This window comes from Diabrotica virgifera, chromosome 2 (genome assembly GCF_917563875.1).
Source record: "Diabrotica virgifera virgifera chromosome 2, PGI_DIABVI_V3a".
Lineage (NCBI taxonomy): Eukaryota > Metazoa > Arthropoda > Insecta > Coleoptera > Chrysomelidae > Diabrotica > Diabrotica virgifera.
The window spans coordinates 209,159,750-209,181,890 of record NC_065444.1 but is presented as its reverse complement, the minus strand read 5'-3'; the positions used below and the strand labels follow the sequence as shown (position 1 = coordinate 209,181,890).

The 22,141-nt window shown below is 32.6% G+C and overlaps 1 protein-coding gene across 2 annotated transcripts in view; it reads left to right on the top strand.

Moving 5' to 3' along the window:
• LOC114331559 (nose resistant to fluoxetine protein 6-like) overlaps positions 1-18,861 on the top strand; it is a 231,977-nt gene extending 213,116 nt beyond the window's left edge. For both annotated transcript variants that reach the window (XM_050643060.1, XM_050643059.1), the window contains 2 exons: positions 2,209-2,541; positions 15,334-18,861. In XM_050643060.1, the coding sequence (XP_050499017.1) occupies positions 2,209-2,541; positions 15,334-15,549 (549 nt within the window). In that variant the 3' untranslated portion in view covers positions 15,550-18,861. The remainder of the gene's footprint in view (positions 1-2,208; positions 2,542-15,333) is intronic.
• The last annotated feature ends 3,280 nt before the right edge of the window (positions 18,862-22,141 follow it).

Genomic DNA, 22,141 nt, shown 5'->3' with positions numbered 1-22,141 from the left:
TTTTAGTAAAAGTTATTAACAAATAACGATTTTCACTTATTTTGCAGTTTGCGTAGCAACAAAGTAACTTTTTAACTTTCAAAAATCGGCATTTTAAAGGTTTTTAAATGTTCTAAAAAATTGAATTTTGTAATTTTATGTCAACTATTTAGCTTTTAAATTTTTAATAATTAAAAAACGGACGCGAACTTTAGAGAGGAAACAGATAGGTTTTCTTCCTATAGGTCTACCATAACTTAAAAACTAGTCAGATACCTGGATCTTCGAGTGTCCTGAGAAAATCCTTATTACCCTGGACTAGGTAGTCTGCTGCGTCTAGAGCCTACGGTACACAAGGAAGGTAACAGGGCCAGTGCTACGTTTCAACCGCCTATTATTGCCCCTGGTTTTACTCAAGATACTCATTTATATTCAGGCTGAGTCTATAGACATTTTTAAAAATGTCTAGATGTTGTCATCGGCGCTGGGTTTTGAACCCAGGCCTACCTGCGTGGAAGTCAGACACCCTACCGCCTGGTATATCCTGGCACCATGTAGAAAACATCATGGAAATATTTTTCCGAACGAACCCGAGTTTTTAGTCCTGTTATCAGTTACAAGTTATATGGTTAACCATTATCATTAACAATATATTTAACCCCCTCCGTGGCTCAGTGGTAAGAGCGCCTGCCTTTGGATCGAAAAAATCCGAAAGGTTGTGTGTTCGAATCTCACCAGGGTCAGAAATTTTTTCATTTATTATAAATCAATAAATGAATATGGTTTCTGTCCTTGTGGGATCGGTACTCACCGGAGGGACCGCAGACGTTCGGATACAATTAGCGTCTCTTTGCAAAGACAATGACGTTGACTTTGCAAAGTAACAAGACACTTACTCAACACACACACTACACATTACTCCCCTGACTTAGTGATAAGTTATACAATTACGTGGCTAAAGGTTCTAGTTCTAAACCAAGGCTAAAATCAGAGAAAAAAAATATATTGCAGTATATATTAAGAGAAAACAGTAGCGATCAACAGGTAGCAACAAAATATAACTTCGGGAGATAGTATCATAAACTTTGGCAACAGTGGCAATCTTTGACATTATCTAAGATTAATGTTTTGACAATATCATAGTCGCGCTAAATGGAAGTAATAGAAAACGATTTTATTATTAATAAATAGATATTTATAAAAAATAAACCAAAATGGGTGAAAATTTTACGTTAAGATAGGTATTTAGAAAGATTTTTGCATGAAATATCTAATAATAAAACAATAATAAATAATCATTTTTTGTTGGGAAGGTTTTTAATGGACTTTTTCTTGAAAGGTTTCACTTTTCTTGAAAGGTTTCTTACATTGATATGAGTTATTGTACTTGTTATCAAATTAACTCATAGAATATGTAATTCTGATTGTTAATAAATGCTTACAAAAAAAAGAACAAAACTTTATTTTTCGTTTGATTTACTTTTTCTATTTTGTTAAACTCTTGATAATATTTTTAGAATAAAAAATCCTCCTAAAACTTTATATACTTGCATTAGAATTCGAAATATTTTTACGTAAAATATACATACCTACCTACAATACATATATATAACTAAAAGTCACAATTAACAACAATCTATTCTTTCAAAGAGGCCAACAACTTATACAACAACAAATATTGTATAATAAATTAACTATCAATAAACACAACTTTCCTATGAAACAACAATAACGAATTCTTAAATTAACAGACTACTGCACTGAACAGATATCGATAAAGATGACAGAACAGATTAGAGAAAATCTGACGCAGGTTTGTCAAAATGACAGTGATAATTTCTCTATGTTGCCGAATTAGTTATTTAGTTATAATATGTTCGTTTTCTTGTTAGAAATAAAAAAAGTTAGTAGTTCCAAGATTACACAAAATCTAGGCATGGGATAAAAAAGTTTATTTGAAGAAAGTTTATCTTTTTTTCTTCTTAATGGCGGTACAGGCTCCTTTTTTCAATATTTTATTTAGTTATAGAGTAATTTCCACGTACTAACATATTTCTGAAATTGGGCTCTGTATCGCCATTCTTTATTATATTACGAATATGTGTGCCAAATATCTCGACACAATATTCAAAATTAGAACCGCAATCTTGGAACGCGTTTGTTGCTACCTGTTGATCGCTACTGTAGCCTCTTAAGCTTGTTTTCACTAATTTATATTTTACTTTATAGATGAAGTCCTTTGGAATATTAGCACTCTCTATCCTTTTCCTGATAATATGTGTATTTAGCGGAAAAGTCTTCTACGATCCGTATCACATATACAATGCCGTAGAAGCTGCAAGTTATGCTTCCTTTCATAGGCTGGCTTGGGGTGTTGGTACAGTTGGCATTTTATACATAGCAAGTTTCGGACACGCAGCCATTATTAAGACCATACTTTCTTGGAAACCATGGATACCTCTTAGTAAACTCGTATATGGAGCATATTTGTGCCATATGAGCTTCCAACTCAGATCTGCTGCTAAATTTATGAGTCCTCGACAATTAACATATTTCGATGTGGTGAGTATTGCTTTATTCCTAAAATTAAAATTGTGGTTAAAATTATGAAGTTAACTATGGATCTCCCAAGATCTTTGGAGATAGGGAATAACTGTTTTTAGTATAAATTAAATAAAAATTCAGACCACAATTTAGGCAGCAGAGATGAAATACCTCATAAAAACGGTTGCAGTAAGAAAAACAGATATAATAATAAATGAGGAAATAAAACACTTAACATATCGATGCTCGACTCAATTAAGGAGAAAAAATTGGCATAGTTCGGACACTTAACCCGGATGGACAATAACAGACAAGTGAAAAGAGTGTGAGAAGCAAAACCAATAGGGAAGAACAAAAGAGGACGACCCATTAAAGAATGGAATAGTGACATCTCGCAGATACTACAAAGTGAGGGGAAAACTTGGAAAGAAGCAACACACATGGCAACCAATAAGAAAGAAAGTAAGAATGAAGAAAATTCATTAAGAGCTGGACGCAACTCTCGACACCTAAGAAGAGGACCGATTAAGTTTGAATCAGTGAAATTAAATGAAATAACCAAAAATCATATCTACATTTTTCATCATCGCAAACTTATTTTTTTTTAGATATTTGTATTTGGTTCATTATTGTAATGGTCATCGAACAAAAAACATCCGAGTCAAAACAAAAAACATGTGTTCGACAAGGAATTCAATAGTTTCAGCAAGTTAATACTCAGTAGTTTGATAGTACATAGTCTACATTTGTGTTAATACTCAGTAGTTTGATAGTAGTCTACATTTGTTTAAGATTTTTCACATTTGGTCCCTATTTATGCGTTAAAGGGTTTATTCAAAGTAGATGAAACTCAGTTATATTCTTTTGCCACACTTTAACTTATTACAAAATAAGTCTATGAATAAAAATATGTGATCAATGGAACAGTGGAACAGTGTTTATACACAGCGATATAAATCAAGAGATTGATATGGATTAATAAGTAAGAAATCTTGTGGGATATCTATACTTACTATTGCAGCGTTTTCATTGTGTACGACAATAATAGGCCTATTGTTTGGCTATTGATTGGCTATTTGTTTGCTTTTTATAAATTATAAGTAAGCATGGTAATCTTAATAGTTTGGTTTTGGTAATGATTTCATATTTTATTACGAATTTAAAACCTTTATAGATCTCTTGTTAAAATTTAATAGCGCCTATTTATCTTTGCAGCTTCGTAGCATTCAGTATTTCTTGATTTGTTTTGTCAAACTTTTATCTATCTGTTATTCATATTCATACCCACTCCCGACAACGCTCCCGATAATAAGAAACAAGGCATTCGTATTGTTCTTCTGTTACGACGGCTTATTATCGCCTAAAATCACTTTTTGACCGTTTCACTAATTGGCTACCACGCGTGAGTCCTAATTAATCTTCTCTTGTTCCACGTTGGGTTATTTAATATTCCACTTTACTCGTAGGGTAGCATTGTTTAATGGAAGTTGATCAAATTTTTACACTTTGATCTTTTACAGAATATCACTCTAAAACTGGAGTTTTCTCAAAATATAGCAATTCATCATCACCAAGGCTTTTCATTCCGAATAGAATGTTTGCCTCTCTTACTTAAAGCTCTCTGATTCACTTTGCGGTGAATCACTCCGCATTCCACTTGTGTGTTGTCAAAGTTTGTTGTATAACTTGGCTTTCGTTACAATTTTCTTCCACTCATTTCCATACGTGTGTTCCCTCCAGTTTCTCACTTTCAGATTTTTGACATCTCTCATGATCTGGTCCTCCCATCTCTCTCTGGGTCTTCACATTGGTCTTTCAGTTTCTGGTTTCCATCTGGTCGTTTTTCCTTATTTATACGTGTCCCAACAATCTCAGTTTCTGCGCTTTATTAAATCTAACTATATCTTCTCTCTTCATCATGTCTCTTAGTTCAAGGTTCATTTTCTTCTCACTTCTCCGTTGTCCATTTTTAGAGGGACCATAATCCGTCTGAGGATTTTCCTTTCAAATTTTCTCAACTTTTCTTCATCTTTTTCTGTGAGATAGATGGTCTCAGCTGTCTTCACATTTGTCTTTCAGTCTCTGGTTTCCATCTAGTCGTTTTTACTCCTTTATGTGTCCCAGCCATCGCAGTTTCTGCGCTTAATTAAATCTAACTATATCTTCTCTCTTCATTATGTCTCTTAGTTCATGGTTCATTCTTCTTCTCATTTCTCCGTTGTCCATTCTTAGAGGGACCATAATCCGTCTGAGGATTTTCCTTTCAAATTTTCTCAACTTTTCTTCATCTTTTTCTGTGAGATAGATTGTCTCAGCTGTCTTCACGTTGGTCTTTCAGTCTCTGGTTTCCATCTAGTCGTTTTTACTTCTTTATATGTGTCCCAGCCATCGCAGTTTCTGCGCTTAATTAAATCTAACTATATCTTCTCTCTTCATTATGTCTCTTAGTTCATGGTTCATTCTTCTTCTCATTTCTCCGTTGTCCATTCTTAGAGGGACCATAATCCGTCTGAGGATTTTCCTTTCAAATTTTCTCTACTTTTCTTCATCTTTTTCTGTGAGATAGATTGTCTCAGCTGTCTTATACAGGGTGCGCCAAACCTCTGGTCTTCTTTGATTACGGCTAAACTATGAGATATACAAAAAAAATGTTTATAACAAAACTAATGTGTATCAAAGAGGTCTATAATTTAAAATTATTTTCAATTATACAGGGTGAGTCAGAACGACGGTATGAACCAAAGTTTCATTTTTTTAAATGGAACACCCTGTATATTAAATCATTTTTTAATATATTATTTAAAAATATGAAAAATTTGTATAAGGTCTTATAGGCCTAAAGTTAATAATTTTCGAAATATTTACATTTTTATTGAGAAAAATGGTAATATTTATAGGGTGGTGGATTATGTTTCCAAGAAAATAAAAATTTAGGTGATAGGTCAAAGTTTTTAAAATACAGTGTTATTTTTAAATAATTTAATATTTTTTACTTTTAGCCATAAAATATACAGTGTGATCACTATTTGCAAATACAAAATTTTCTCATTTTTTTTTTAAATGGGACACCCTATATATTAGTTTTGCGTTTTGTAGTAAATATTACAACCTTTCTTTTGGTATAAGGTTGTATGTACCTAGCCTGTTTCGTTTTGTAGATATTTTAAAAAAACTATAGATTTTACGTTTTTGCGGATTTTTTATTTAAAAATTTTTTTGCAAAAAAAATAATTATAATCTGGTTTTAGAAACATACACTAAAATATAAAATATGAAAATAAAAACGTAATTAAAGATTAAAATAAATCGTATGCTAGTACAATTCAATTGAATTTAATAACTGTAAATTATTTTACAAAAAATATTTTACCATATTAATGAATACATAAATTAGTTACTAAATTAAATAAACAACCAAATTTTAAATCAATCGTAGTAATTCTTCTACCGCAGCAACTTTCCTGTACCAAATTAAGTGTTAGTTATATTGTATTTACGAGTAAGATCAGTTAATAACTTTTTAATTTACCTACACCTTGAGAACGTATAAAGTATGCTTTGAAACAAATGAACGTTATGGAAGTATATTAAGAAGTAAATAGTATTATCTATGTACCTACTCGTGTCAAAAAAGCTGGTAATAATTTCTAATGGTTTCGCCCAAAACAAATGTCATATCCAAAAATTTTTTGGTTAAAAAATTAAAATTGAAAATATAAAAAATTGTTACAAAAATTTCAACTACAAAAGTATTACCAGTTTTTGTGACACCAGTAAATACTATTTATATTAAGAAATAATTTGGCTGATACATTTAACATTAATTTGTTTCAAAGCATACTTTATAATAATTTTTATATTCTCAAGATGTATGTAAGTAAATTTAAAAGGTAAATTAAAAGTTTAACTAAATACAATTTAACTAACAATTAATTTGGTACAGGAAAGTTGCTGTAGTAGAAAAATTACTGCGGTTGATTTAAAATTTGGTTGTTTATTTAATTTAGTAACTAATTTATGCATATGGTAAAATATTTTTTGTAAAATAATATAAAGGTATTAAATTCAATTTAATTGTACTAGCATACGATTTATTTTAATCTTTAATTACGTTTTTATTTTCATATTTTATATTTTAGTGTATGTTTCTAAAACCAGATTATAATTATTTTTTTTGCAAAAAAATTTTTAAATAAAAAATCCGCAAAAACGTAAAATCTATAGTTTTTTTTTTAAATATCTACAAAACGAAACATGCTAGGTACATTAGGGTGGAGCGAAATATTTTTTTTCATAATTCCCTAAAGCCTATGTGTGGAAAAGTTGCCTTTTACTACCAGTATTCACCAAAAAAAATCTCAAGTCAATCAACTTAAAACTTCTACTGCCCAAACCGCTTTGAAAATTGGAATTTTCCCTATATTTAAAAATATATATAGAATATCTTATTATTGTCACTAATATCTTATGAATAATTATTACTGGATAATTACGTCAAGAAGGTATTACAAAACATTCCTAGAACCAAATAGCAACTCAATATAATGACCTTGAAACAATACTACATGCTCTTTGACACCGCATTGCGCCGGTTTAGCGCCAACGAGGCTAACAGGATTCCACGAACTCCGTCGCAATAAATCGGTTGTGGTCGTAGACCTACGTATCGTCTGCCCCCGCTGATTTATGTTGTTGAAATATTTTAGTTGTTTGGCAGCATTAGAGCAGTTAACGTATGTAAAACTGTGTTTGGTGTACCAAAACCATTTAAGAACAATGTGTTGCCGACCTACGCGGATATTATTAAATGTTACTTATATCGTCGACAAGAAATTGTTGTACAACAAAGTAAACAAAGACCTAGTTTCGCTGATGATGTCTGTTCCCGTTTAATAAAAGACTTGAAAAATTTGTGACAGAAAAATTCCATTTGTGTTGTATCAGACCAACAAATAATATTACATAAAATTCGAGAATACCACGGTAAATATCGTAACATAATGAAACGGCTAAAAAAGGACGGTAAACTTAATAATTCAAAACAGGTTGTTTTATATAGAGAATTGGCCGAGAAGAAACTCTTTGATATATCTTTATGCAAATGTAAAGACTTTTTAAGCTGTTCTTGTACATTAAAAGTGCCTGTACTTGAACGTGAATTTCTAACCGACCAGAGAACTTCGTGTAAAATGGTAATCGGTAGAGTTGATCAAAAAACTACAAAAGTACTCGAAAAGAGATGGAAGCGTAAAAGTAAAACCGAGGAAAGGAGAATCAGGCATGATGAATATGATGATCAATTAACAAAGAATCTTTAATTGGCAGAGCATACCAGTCAGTGTCATCTAATCTAGAAGAAGAGACTTCAAACAACAGTTCATCAGAAGAAAATGTCATTAAATTAGAAGACAGGGTCGATACTCCTTCAACTTCTCAGATGAGAATAAAACTACCAAGTGTAGCACAGGCATGTGACAGAACGGGTGTTTCTGATAGGACGGCAGCAATTATTCTTGTTAGTGCAGCGTTAAAAGATATAGGAATAATTACTACAGAAGATTCATCAAAAATTGTTGACCGCAGCAAAATTCGTAGAGAAAGGGCAAAAGCTCGATTTGAGCTCAAGAGAAAAGATAAAGAAGACGGTTCTGAATTGGTATATGGAATATATTTTCATGGAAGAAAAGACCAAACGTTAGTTCAAACTAGTGAAGAAGGAAGTTTGTCCAAGAAAACGAAGATTAAGGAGCATATAGTCCTAGCTTCAGAACCAGGATCCAAATATATTGGTCATTTGACTCCTGCATCTGGCAATTCGCAAAGTATAAAGAAGAGCATTCTAGAATTTTTGGAGCATAATTTTGACGTTTCAAATTTGCAGGCTATAGGTTCTGATGGTACAGCAGTAAATACTGGTAATAAGAATGGAATTATTAGACAGCTTGAGCTTTCGCTGAACGGTGAACAGCCGTTCGCTGTTCAGCCGAAAACAGTGAGAGAATTAGGCCTTAGAAGATTATTGAAGTGTAGGAAAACAGCAAACCAACAAGAAATACGGGAATTCAAATTGTCATCTTTAAATTTTTATTCTGAAGACTACATCGATATGATTGACTGGCAGTCGACAACAATAACAGAACCTCCCCTGGTAAAATGTATTTCCAATGAAGAACTAGAAGAAATGATTTTAGATGTTCCAGCTGAAATTGAAATTCTAAAATATCCATGCCGCACGCAAGCAGTGGAAAGGTGCATCAAATTAGTAACAGAAGCGTCAGTTGCTGTATGTGGAAATACAGCAAGGGATGGATTTTAAGGGCACGAATTGCTTCTAGAGCTAGTTTGCCAGTATTCGAGACAAAAAGTCAATATCTTCAAGTTTTTAATGAAAATTAATCACAAAATTACAAATAAGGGGTGGGAGGGCGGTGGAACTCGATATGCAGCTACCTCCACGCAGTGAGTTCTGGGTTATTTTCATCAAAAATTACGAATTTTTTATGGAAATAAGCGAAGAGCTGCATTACGGCTTTAAAAATATTTATCTTTAATTTTTTACATTTCACGGTCAAATGGGCAGTAGAAGATGGCAATATTTTAAGCCACTTTTTTTTTCTAGAATAGACCATTATACTAGGCAACTTTTCCACAAATAGGTCAATTGATTTAAGGATATTTTTTTTTCGAGCCAGTTTTCACTCCACCCTAAGGTACATACAACCTTATACCAAAAGAAAGGCTGTAATATTTACTACAAAACGCAAAATTAATATACAGGGTGTCCCATTTAAAAAAAATGAGAAAATTTTGTATTTGCAAATAGTGATCACACTGTATATTTTATGGCTAAAAGTAAAAAATATTAAATTATTTAACAATAACACTATACAGTAGACTCGCGATTATCCGAGGTAACTGGGACTATGACTACCTCGGATACGAAAAAACTCGGTTAACACTGAGATTGGTTATGTTGATAGAAAAACACGTAAATATCCATAACTGTCTATAAAAGATAAAAGCATTTGCCTTATCAATATTACTGTTTTAAAAAGTCTTTGATTGATTTTTGCCTAAGCTTCATTCCTCTTTTTGAGACGGCGATGTTGCGCCAAGGTTGAAAGTTGTAACTCACCAGTTATGACTTTTGCCTCGGTTAACCGAGGGGCTCGGATAACCGAGGCTCGGATAATCGCGAGTCTACTGTATTTTAAAAACTTTGACCTATCACCTAAATTTTTGTTTCATTGGAAACATAATCCGCAGCCCTATAAATATTACCATTTTTCTCAATAAAAATGTAAATATTTCGAAAATTATTAACTTTAGGCCTATAAGACCTTATACAATTTTTTCATATTTTTAAATAATATATTCAAAAATGATTTAATATACAAGGTGTTCCATTTAAAAAAATAAAACTTTGGTTCATAGCGTCGTTCTGACTCACCCTCTATAATTGAAAATAATTTTAAATTATAGACCTCTTTGATACACATTAGTTTTGTTATAAACATTTTTTTGTATATCTCATAGTTTAGCCGCAATTAAAGAAGACCAGAGGTTTGGCGCACCCTGTATATGTCTGTATATTTTCAGTTTTATTATTTGTGGATAAGTTCTTGTATTTCATTAGCCTATGCTATCTTCAGTATGTTTGGTTGCCTATTGGTATTCGCTCCGTTACTTGTTCACTTCTTTTATTTTGGCCATTCACTATTACTCCCAAATATTTAAATTGTTTGACTCTTTCAAAAGTGATTCCTCTCGTCCTGTTATCTTCTCTTCTAGAGCAGAGTAGATATTTTGTTTTTCCTTCGTTAATTTCTAGACTTCTTTTCCGTGCTTCCTTTGCCATGATTATTACTGCTTTTTTAAGCTTTCCTTATTTCTTCCCATAAGAACTATATCATCTGCATATGCACCTGGTTATGTTGAGGAGTGGGCTATAGTTAGGGTTACCATAATTTATTAAGACCAAATCCGGACAGGGGTAGTCCAAGGAGTTGTAGATAATGTAAAATGTGGATTTGACTGTGTTGCTACCTCTACATCTACAATGTACATACATAAGTGAGCACGTAAAGGTTGGAATAAATTAATTTTCTCGAGAATGGACGATTTTGGAAAAAAATCCTGAAACAGGTCAATTTTTATTTGTATATTACGACTTTTTGGCATATATACTATACTAGTGACGTCACCCATCTGGGCGTGATGACGTCACCGATGATTTTTTTAAACGAAAATAGGGATCGTGTAATAGCTCATTTGAAAGGTAATTCAATTCTCTATTCAGTAATATAAACATTAAAATAATTATTTTTACAGGTGTCCAAAAATTTTTTTTTTAATTAAATTTATTGACATAAAAAGAAGAATGTGTGTAATTTATTTAATTCAAAATACATTTTGCTATCAGAAAACAGACAAAAATGTTTATTTGACATTTAAATAGTTTTTTGCTTAAATTCAATATTAAAGCAGCCACCCACCAGCCTCGGGACAGTTTGAACATATATAATTTAAGCGAAAAGCCATGATTATTTTTCAAATAAAGATTTTTTTCTGTTTTCTGAGGGCAGTAAAATTTATTTTGAATTAAATAAATTACATACATTCTTCTTTTTGTTAATAAATTTAATCCACAAATTTTTTTTGGACACCCTGTATAAATAATTATATTAATGTTTATAATACTGAATATAGAATTGTATTACATTTCAAATGAGCTATCACGAGACCCCTATTCTCATTTAACAAAATCATCGCTGGCGTCATCACGCCCAGATGGGTGACGGCACTAGTATGATATATATGCCAGAAAGTCGTAATTTAAAAATAAAAATTGACCTGTTTCGGGATTTTTTCCAAAATCGTCCATTCTCGAGAAAATGATTTTATTCCAACCTTTACGTGCTCACTGTATATGCGAAATGCATATGGCACAATTAAAAGTACCTACAGCTGTTTCGCTACAATATGCAACTAACATCGAAAATCTCTGCCAGTTTAAAATACATATACACCTTATGTTTTAACATTCTTTAGCTTTAGACCTAGAAAATAACATTACAGAACGATATAAAAAATCTAGGTGCTGCGCAGAATGAAATTTCCCACCGTTGGGCCAAGTGTCTTCCATTTTTTTAGTAAAGAAAAAAATCCGGACATTTTTCATATCCGGACGTCAATCCGGACATGTCTTTCAAATACGGACCGTCCGGACGAAATCCGGACGTATAGTAACCCTAGCTATAGTTCCTTTTTTAATCTCCTAATGTACGCGCTCGACTCTGACATGAGCGTGCCTTACTGGCAATTTTGTACACGCTCGACTCTGACCGGTGTCAGAAAGTTGGTCAAGAACACTTCGTCGACAGAAAATCAGTCGACAACATTTGATCGAATGGATTTTTCGTCGACAAAGACCCAAAGGGAATAATTTATTTTTCAAGATTTTGTTTAAATTTTCTGCTGTAGTCTAAAATGTTGATAAGTATAAGTATCAATTTAAAAGCCAGTCCTAAGCCTTGAATAAAGTGGGAAGGGAAGTTTATTCTCACGATTTTCTTACCTTTTTTATTGATATTGACTGATTATTGTAGTCGAAAACATTGTACAAATTCCCTATGCCTCGTAATGCCTCGATTCCCTAACAATTTATTTACCTCAGCATCTCGCATATTTCGTCTTGTCCGCAAGTACCGCCAAATTTGACTTGTCCGAAAATGCTTCGTTCGCAAGTGTGTCGACACCAAAAAGAAGAACGGTACAGCATCACTAATTAAAATATCGGTTTATAATTTGCTGTCTACTCGCCCACCGCAGCCAATTATTTCATTAAATTTATCAATAATTAAGATTTAGAAGAAGAAATTAACAAACCCCCCCCCCCCAAATAAATGATCAGATATGTATAATACAATATTCCAGTTAACAAAATAAAAACCAATAATCCGTCATTTGTCACCATTAATCCCATTATCCTAAAGATAAATAACAGTTTGACGACGAAATATTCATTCGATCAAATGTTCGTCGACGAATTGTACATTCGATGAATTGTGCATTCGACCAACTGTTTGTCGACCAAATGTTGTAGAACTTTCATAGACCCGACTCTGACACGAGCAACCATTAAATTTTAATCTTTCAATTTTTCAAGTTGGTATTTGTATAAAAGCGTATAAATATCTAAATAGCGCTAAAATCTTTTCTATATTTCTTGTTCTTCTTTTACACCTATAACTTTTTTTATTATATTGCCAAGACTGTGTTGTCATTGTAAAATGATATTTATTTAGCTAATAACTTGCAGTAGGAACCATTGACAATTTTGATACATTGAATTTTGTTGAATTGTTAAAAAGCTGTTTTTGCTCGAAAGTGTACTAAACAGCGGTACATAGTTACCTTTTTTTATTGCCCAGTCAGTGTTAAGACATTGTAAAATAAGATTTATTTTCTAATAACTTGAAGTCCGAACCATGGACATTCGATAAGAATTGAATTTTGTAGAATTTTCAGTATTTTGGTTTTATTCAAAGCGTTAGTGCATTTGAAGCAGTCTGAAGTGAATCGTGTTTTTTTATTCTTGGAACTATTTTATGCCTTATACAGGGTGTCCAGAAACTCTACCGACAAACGAAGACAGGAGATTCCTCAGATAATTTTAAGACATTTTAACCCAATTCACCTAGTCCGAAAATGCTTCCTAAGGCTACGGCTCCACGGGCGAGAAATTGACGCTAGCAGTAGCAGTAAAATGAACTTAAGGTTCCGCGGAACGGAATGGGAATAGCCGAACTGTACCGACTACAGGACTTGTGCGTAGTCGGTTCAGTTCGGCTACTCCCATTCCGTTCCGCGGAACCTTAAGTTCATTTTACTGCTACTGCTAACGTCAATTTCTCGCCCGTGGAGCCGTAGCCTAAGGGAGCTAGAGCTCTTTGAAGATGGCGTCATGTAATTAGTTTTTCTTAAATACCTCCAGAACTCTTCTATTTACAAAAACGAAAATTGGTATGCTTATTTACTTTCTATAAATGAATCGATTCCATCCATTGCGAATTTCTAGTACCGGTCATAGGCGTCCGTTTTGGGTAGGGAAACGGTTATTTTATCGCCTAACTTTTTTGTCTTTAATTTTTAAGCATTTTTGACTCTGAATTATTAAATTGTGAGTTATTCTGGTACTAAAAGGGACTCTTACTTTAAGTCGATAGGATACACCGTTTTCTAGAAAAATCGATTTGAAAATTTTTCGTTTTTTGAATTAAAAAAAAAAGTTTAAAAAAGACTATTTAGAAAGATCAAAACTGGTACATTTATTTATATTCCAGAGATTAGTCGATTTCATTAATGGCGAATTTCTAGTACCGGTCATAGGCGTCCGTTTTGGGTAGTTCAACAGTTATTTTATAGCATAACTTTATTGTCTTTAATTTTTAAATATTTTTGACACTAGATTATTCAATTATGAGATATTCGAGTACGAAAAGTTACTCTTGCTTTAAGTTGGTAAAATACATCGTTTTTTTTTTAATTTTCTTCAATTTTTTTTTCAAATTCCCAGAACTAAAAACTTTAAAATCGATTTTTCTAGAAAACGGTGTGTCCTACCGACTTAAAGTAAGAGTACCTTTTAGTACTAAAATACCTCAAAATTTAATAATCCAGTATCATAAATGCTTAAAAGTTAAATACAAAAAAGTTATGCGATAAAATAACCGTTGCTCTACCCAAAACGGACGCCTATGACCGGTACTAGAAATTTGCAACAGATGGAATGGATTCATTTCTGGAAAGTAAATATGTATACAAATTTTAATTTTTCTAAATAAAAGCGTTCTAGAGGTATTTAAGAAAAACTAATTACATGGCGCCATCTTCAAAGAGCTCTAGCTCCCTTAGGAAGCATTTTCGGACTAGGTGAATTGGGTTAAAATGTCTTAAAATTATCTGAGGAATCTCCTGTTTTCATTTGTCGGTAGAGTTTCTGGACACCCTGTATAGATTATTTGTATATATTATGAAGAAAATATAATTTATTAACTCGCCTCGTCCCCTGGTAAAGTAAAGGTGCTACACCACTAAAAATATTTTTTTCAATTTAATTACACATAAACACATTTTTACTTTAAAAAAATTCGATCATTTTTTGACTGAAACTTCAAAATTAATGTGTACATTAACACGTTGGCGGACAAAACGTCCATAGACGTCCAGTTTCCATTGATGAAATGTGACAAAACGTCTATAGACGTCATTTTTTAAATAACGGGTTGTAACAAAAAATCGGTGTCATATGCATACATGTGACACGATGTACTTGGTTGTCGTCAACATGTTTACAAGAAATGTTAAAAACTCATTGTTTCCTTAAACTATAAGCGATAAAAGAAATTCAGCAATTTCCCTATTCTACTTTGCAAAATACATAAATATAGTGTCACAACACTTGCTTACACATCGGGCGCACTGTCCGTCAACGTGTTACGGGGTTTTAAGCTCCTGTAGTGGGAGCACGCAAAATAGAATTATATTTTAGTGACGTCGCGTTGCCTAGAAACCGTCGATTCTCCCATTATGAAATTCTATTTTGTGACGTCATCAAAATAGAATTCTATTTTGCGTGCTCTGGGCTCTGTTTATATTGCAATTGATTATTTTGTGCTTTCTTCTTCTAGCGTTACTTTGGCTCGTGATTTATCTATAGTCATTTTTATTGCAATTATATAGCAATTGGCAATTACAAGTAATATAGCAAGTGATATAGCAATTACAGCGTTTTATTTTGCCTTTTAGATCAGCTTAGCCCTCTCGGATATAGTACTAGCTTTTGTAACAGCATTGGTGCTGTATTTATTGATAGAAGCGCCTTTCAGAAAAGTGTTTAGAGAGATTATGATGCCATCCAAAGATAAATCTCCAAAACCTAAAAACAACAATGGAGAAAGGCATAATTCCGTTGAAGAGAATATGATTATGAGTAACAACAACGTAGTCAACAGCCGAGTGTAAGATTAATGAACTTTAGTTAGGGATAAATTTAATATAGACTATAGCTGTATATTTTATAAAATAATATCGATTAGATGTCATACCTACAATTGCAAATATACGAGGCTTGTTCAAATGAAACGCATCTTTTATCCAGAAAAAAATTATTGGCATGGGTAGATATCTACAAACAATTACCACTATATTTGAGGCATATATTCCATTGTGTGTAGAAATCTTGAGAAGATCGAAGCCCTCTAAGGGCTGTAGCATCAAGATGATGATGACGATGATTCCATTGTGTCAGTAACCGATATAGCATACCCTTTAAAAGAATTCTTGTGGCTGTAGCTCGAAGAAATCCTTTACGGCATTTTGTATTTCTTTGTCCAACTGAAAACGCTTACATTTTAGCGCCATTTTCAGTAGTCCAAAGATGTGAAAATCACTGAGCGATAAATCGGACCTATAGGGTGGATGCTCTAATATCTTCCATTTATTTCGTTGTAAATTTTCTTTCAATACTTTGGTGACATAAGGCCGAGATTGTCATGCAGGAGAATGACACCACCTGAGAGCTTCTTTGGGCGTTTTCGTCATATTGTTTGATGAAGCTTGTTCAAAGTTTTATTAAGTAATCAGGTTTTCCGTGATATACACTTTAGGTTCTGTAAACTCTATGAGCAATGTCCCTTCATGGTTGAACTTTATATGACTGCACGTAGATTATATTTGGTCGAATTATTAACAAAAAAACGCCATTTTTAAATTAATTAACGCAATACTCAAAATAGCAGTCAAATACAAATAAGAAGAACTGATCAGCGTAAAGTTTATAAACATAACTAACATTAAAATGTGGTTTCAGAACATCAGTTGTTGATTTATTACAAATGTTTCAAAGTCTAACCTGACCAAAGATGTGTTTTAACTGAACAAGCGTATATTTACTGCTAAATCCGTTGCAAAATTTAACTTTATAAGTTAAGTTTTAATTAACATAAGATATATAAAATTATATGGAATTATAATTAGAAGATATATAAAATTTTATATACAATTTTTGTGTAGATATTGATACAGAAGTAAATAAATATATTATGTTATGAGTAGTAAAAACACATCCTCCTCTGCTTTATTTTGGGAATGTTATTTTTCTTGTACAACCGCGGCCATTGAATAGTTTTTTTTTGCTTTTTTTTTTGCTTGGACTATAGTCATTCAGCCAGTCTCAATCAAAAGTAAATGTATTAAAGATATTGCCAATTAGTATTAAAGATATTGCCAATTACACTCTTACAAATATACTATCATTTTTACCTCCTTTAAACGCACATTTTACGTCAAAATGACCTTACTTACCAGTGACTGACCCAGAATGGGTTAATTAAAATTTAAAAATCAAAATAAAATAAATATATTATCTTACAAAAGGTAATAAAATGGAAATTAAAGAAAAAATTTTTTTATATCTATGGATTAAACGAAAATTAGGAGGTCTGGCTTAAAAATATCCATTTTATTTTAAATATCTGGTATATTAAATAATGATAAACAGTAGCACAATTAATATTTGGTGAAAGCCCCATTATTGTCAATACAAATTTGCAATCTTCTGATCATAGATAGCACCAATCTCCTCATGTTATATTCAACACGCTTCTCCCATGCCTGCTTAATTGCTTCCCATAGTTTAATTCTATTCCGTGGCCTAAGGTTTCTTTCATTTAACTTCTTTGTCAACTCTGCCCACATATTTTCGATGGGGTTTAGGTCTAGACTTCAGGAAGGCTACGGAAGAAGATTAACATGAGTTTCTTCCAACCCTTCTCGAACAATTCTACTCATATGCACCGGGCAATTATCATCTTGGCATATGAAGTTGTTATTGGGGAATTTTTTCATCACTGATGATAACAATCTTTCTTTTATATGCAAATAAACGCCCGTGGCCTCAGCACTTATCCATTCCCATATGTTGAGCGAGAATTCTCCACAATTTCTTAAATGATGAGTATAACTTATATCAATCCTATGATTCTCGGCCTATAAGCTCTTATTAGAATATTGCTATTTGATTGAAACACTTCTTCATCGGAAAATGCAACGCTAGACCAAAAATTGTCTTCACAGTTTATGAATTCATTACAAAATGTATCTCGTCTCCTCTTGTGGTCCTCAGTCAAAAAAGGTTTCCTTGCAGCTGAAAAATTTATTAACTCACTTGCTTTACTCCTTCTACGTACATTGCGAATATTGCCCAGAAACCTCTGTCTCTTTGCTAGCTTTTCGGGTTGTGACAAAAGAAGCTTCTCTCAGATAATCTACTAATATTTATATACTAAGGATTTCCACAGTTTTCACTGTATTCCTTCACTCAACTGTTCTCTCCAGCTCTTTTTGTCTTGCCAGTCCCCTTCCTGTAGATTTCTTCTCTCCATTGCTTCGTCTACTTCATCTTTGAAGAATCTTCGAAGTCTGCCTCTCTTCCTTTTTCCTATCGGGCTCCACAGGTTAATCTCTTCTGTTCGATGCAGTCTATTATGTCTGAGTTCACTCCCATTCTTCTCTTAGTCTCTATGTTATTTATTCTATCTCTCCTTGTTACTCTGCAGCTTTTCCTTAGGAATTCCATCTCTCTTGCTCTTATTTTATTTTTGGTTTTTTTATTTATTATCCAATTTTCACACCCATAAGTGAGGATACTTCTTGTCTTGGTGATACATCATTAAATCGCTCTGTGGAGATCTTCTGCTCTCTTTATCCACTCAACCGTACTATAGGGTGAAAATCATCCCATGTTTGTTTGATTTGCCGTATGCATATATGGCTCATGTTCAGATCTGCAGAAACTTGCCTTAGTGACCAATCTTTGAGTTCCCAATCGATCTTGATTTTTGCGCGTTATTCAAATGCATTCTAGGCATTTTGAACACGTTTAATACCTTATTATATTTTTCAATACGAGCGAAATTTTTGACAATCACTTTGCAAATCCGAAGACACTGCTATTGTAAAGTATGTAAGTAAAGTAAGTAATGGAAAAATGAAGCCGTAGACTATTCAGTGATCGTAGCTGTACAACGCATTCTATTGTAACTGTAACTTATATTTATAATAAATATTTTAGTGACATGTAGTAATAACTTAAATACTGCACATACTCTGTAATACACAAATATTGAAATATTATATATCCTGTCGAATATTGTAAAAATTAAAAATACGTAGATATTACCACATAGTTATATTAAAATTGCCAGTTTCAGTATTTTCGTATTTTGTAATTTCATTTCCGATTATATATTATAATAAATATTTTTTACTCATTAACTTATTCCTTTCTAATGTGAAAATTACGAGAATATATTAGACGTATTAAAGATTATTAGAACTACAACAGATATTTAAATGATTTAATTAGTCACGATTAATTTATATATATAAAAAATGGTTTTGTGCATATCCTCCTCAATTCTTCCCCTTACTACATCATTTGGAAATAGTGTATTACATAATATATTTTTAGTAAAATAACAGGTAAGCAGTAAAAAACGTATTTCAGATTAAATTAGAACAAAATAAGACTAAGCATTCACATTTCAATTGGCATGGGCGTTCTTTAAATGGAGAACACATCGTCTATACATCTCCACCAGACCACGGACCAGAAGCACTGAGTAAATTCTTGACTGGCATCAACAATAAAGAAGAATCAATCAAATTCACCCTGGAAAAAAATCACTTTCGATTTTGGATGTGCTAATTATTATTACCATAGAAGATACAGGATACACAACCTATAAGTTTCCATATCCTGTATTTTCTTTGACAGAACTCTAACTTTCATCAAAAGATACATAAATTTCCACTCCAATTAAAAATTACAAATTATTATATATGCTCCACTTAAAAGGCATTTCAGGAAGAGAAAACCTGAAATGACAACAATACCATATGTAAAGGGCTTATCAGAAAAATTAGAAAGTGTAGGAAACAAGTACAACATCACAACAACATTTAAAACAACCAACACACTCAGATTTATCCTGTCCAAAACTATACCCAACAATACACAACAGAGGTCAAAGAACTACATCTACAAAAAACACTGCGAATGCAAGAGTTTCTATGTGGGAGAAACTACAAGATCACTAAGCGTCAGGAAAAACGAGCATAAAACATACTTCAAAAACAGTTCGACAAATCACAGATATTCAGACATTCCTGGGACGATGAACGCAGAGTACAATGGAAAGATGCATCAACAACCATGAAGGAAACAGACATAAAAAAGAGAAAAAGCAAAGAAGTATCCCTTATCTGTCTAAATGAAGAAAAATGTGTAGCAAACCCATCAGAAAAATGCAGCAGGCTTTGATAACTATTACTTAAAGAAGAAATGAACAACAAGAATATACTTATAATAGCGGATGAGAAAATGTAAAACTCACGTCTTAAATCATACACAATACATGCAACACATGATACACAACACTGTATGAACTTTCCATACACAATAAAACATGCACCCTCAGATATTTTCAGCCAAGGCATGGCTGTTGCCTACAACACCATGGCCAAGACACCAAAGCAGATCACAGAAAACTTCTGAGATCAAAATAAATAAAGGGTTAGAGAGGGATACATCTTAGCCCTGCTGTTATTTACCTCCTACTCCGAAAATACATTCACATATTTAAATGAGCCTTTAAATGACCAAGATGAAGGTCTATATACAGAGTTGGGATAAAGTATGGAACCAAGCAAATATCTTTGAAACGAAAAGAACAATATTTATGAAACTTTGCATGCAAGTACAGTGATGCAAAAGGCATCTGATGACATATTTTTTATTACTACTCCACTTCCGGTGTCACCGGAAATACCCTTAACTTATTTACATTAAATGGGACACCCTGTATATTTTTGTAGATTTTAAAAGAACTTGTTATTTTTAATTCATACATACCAAGTTTGGAAGAAAAAACTATTAAAACAAGAAATAAATCTCTTTACAGTTAAAAAATAGGTTAATTTATTTACGTTAGCCCAATGATATTAAAAATAAAAAAAAAAAACTAATTTCAAATGTTGAAAATGTTTGCTGTTCATCTCCTGATAACGTGCAAGCCTATAAATAAATTCGTGAGTCACATTTTGCAAGATTTCTCCACGTATTAGTTCACATTCATCAATTATTTGTCTCAAATCCTGCAAGCATGTTGGTCGCCTAACGTAAACACGTAATTTTAGATAACCCAAAGAAAAAAATCTAACGGGTTGAGGGCCGGAGAACGAGCGGGCCACTCTATGAATCCTCTACGTCCAATCCATGGATTTGGAAAATTCACTTCCAAAAAATGAAAATTCACCATAACCTATTACCATTAATATTTCAATACGATCTTTTCCACTTAAATAAACCATTTTTAATACAACTCATTTCTGTCAATGAGTGCAGTAACAGTTTTATCTACTATACTAAATTCAAATAAGTCATGCAGTGCATGTAAACAACAAATTTAGTCTACAGTATATAGATGGTACTCGTTTATTTATTATTACGTTGTATTAATACAAATAATTATCTACAGACACTTTTTAACAAATTTTCTCCACCAAATTTGGTATGCATGAATTAAAAATAACAAGTTCTTTTAAAATCCGCAAAAATATATAGGGTGTCCCATTTAAATTAAATAAGTTAGGGGTATTTCCGGTGAAACCGGAAGTGGAATAGTAACCAAAAATATGGCAACAGATGCCTTTTGCGTCACTGTACTTTCATGCAAAGTTTCATAAATATTTTTCTTTTCGTTTCAAAGATATTTGCTTGGTTCCATACTTTATCCCAACCCAGTATATAAACTGTGAAAACTTGAACACCATCAGACAGATTCTCTGAAAGTCACGTATTGGATCGCAATGCAAGATTTTGATATTGCTTATCAGTCGTGACGTTAAAAAAAATGAAAGTTCAGCTAACTAAAATCTATATGTTTCAGTATTTTTTAGGCTGCAGAAATATAAACTTTTAGCGACGTATCCACAGAACAATTGATTGAAGTGTTTTGAAATATAGCTGCACAAAAAAGGTTATTGTATGGAAGCTCGTATACCTACCATGTGTTTATTTTTAAATTAGATATAGGAGTAAACCCAATACATAGCAACACTGCTTCCCCGCTTCACACACCCGAATCGCGTCAATTTATGCAGTCATTCGTTGATTCTACAGTGACAATCAGCCCTATTCTGTAACTTTTAACAAATCGAATAGAAATGACCAAGTCGAATCGTAATTACCCGAAATCGGAATGTTTGATATCTATCGCGTCATTTTTGTGTTTGGATTGGTATTCTGTAACTCATATCGTAATCAGTTTAAATTGAAATCTCTGACTTCTATTTCACGCGTTTCTGAGATGGTGGCAACCCCGCATTAACCAGCGAAATTAGTGTTCTGTGACCTGTTTGTTCTGGATCTAAATTTGAAATATGACACCGTTGCTATATCCTTAATGTTTTCATACTTTCTTCATACTATCCTCAAGTTTTGAAAAGTAAACAAAATATTTGTGTAAATATTGGATGCAAAAAGCTCAAAAGA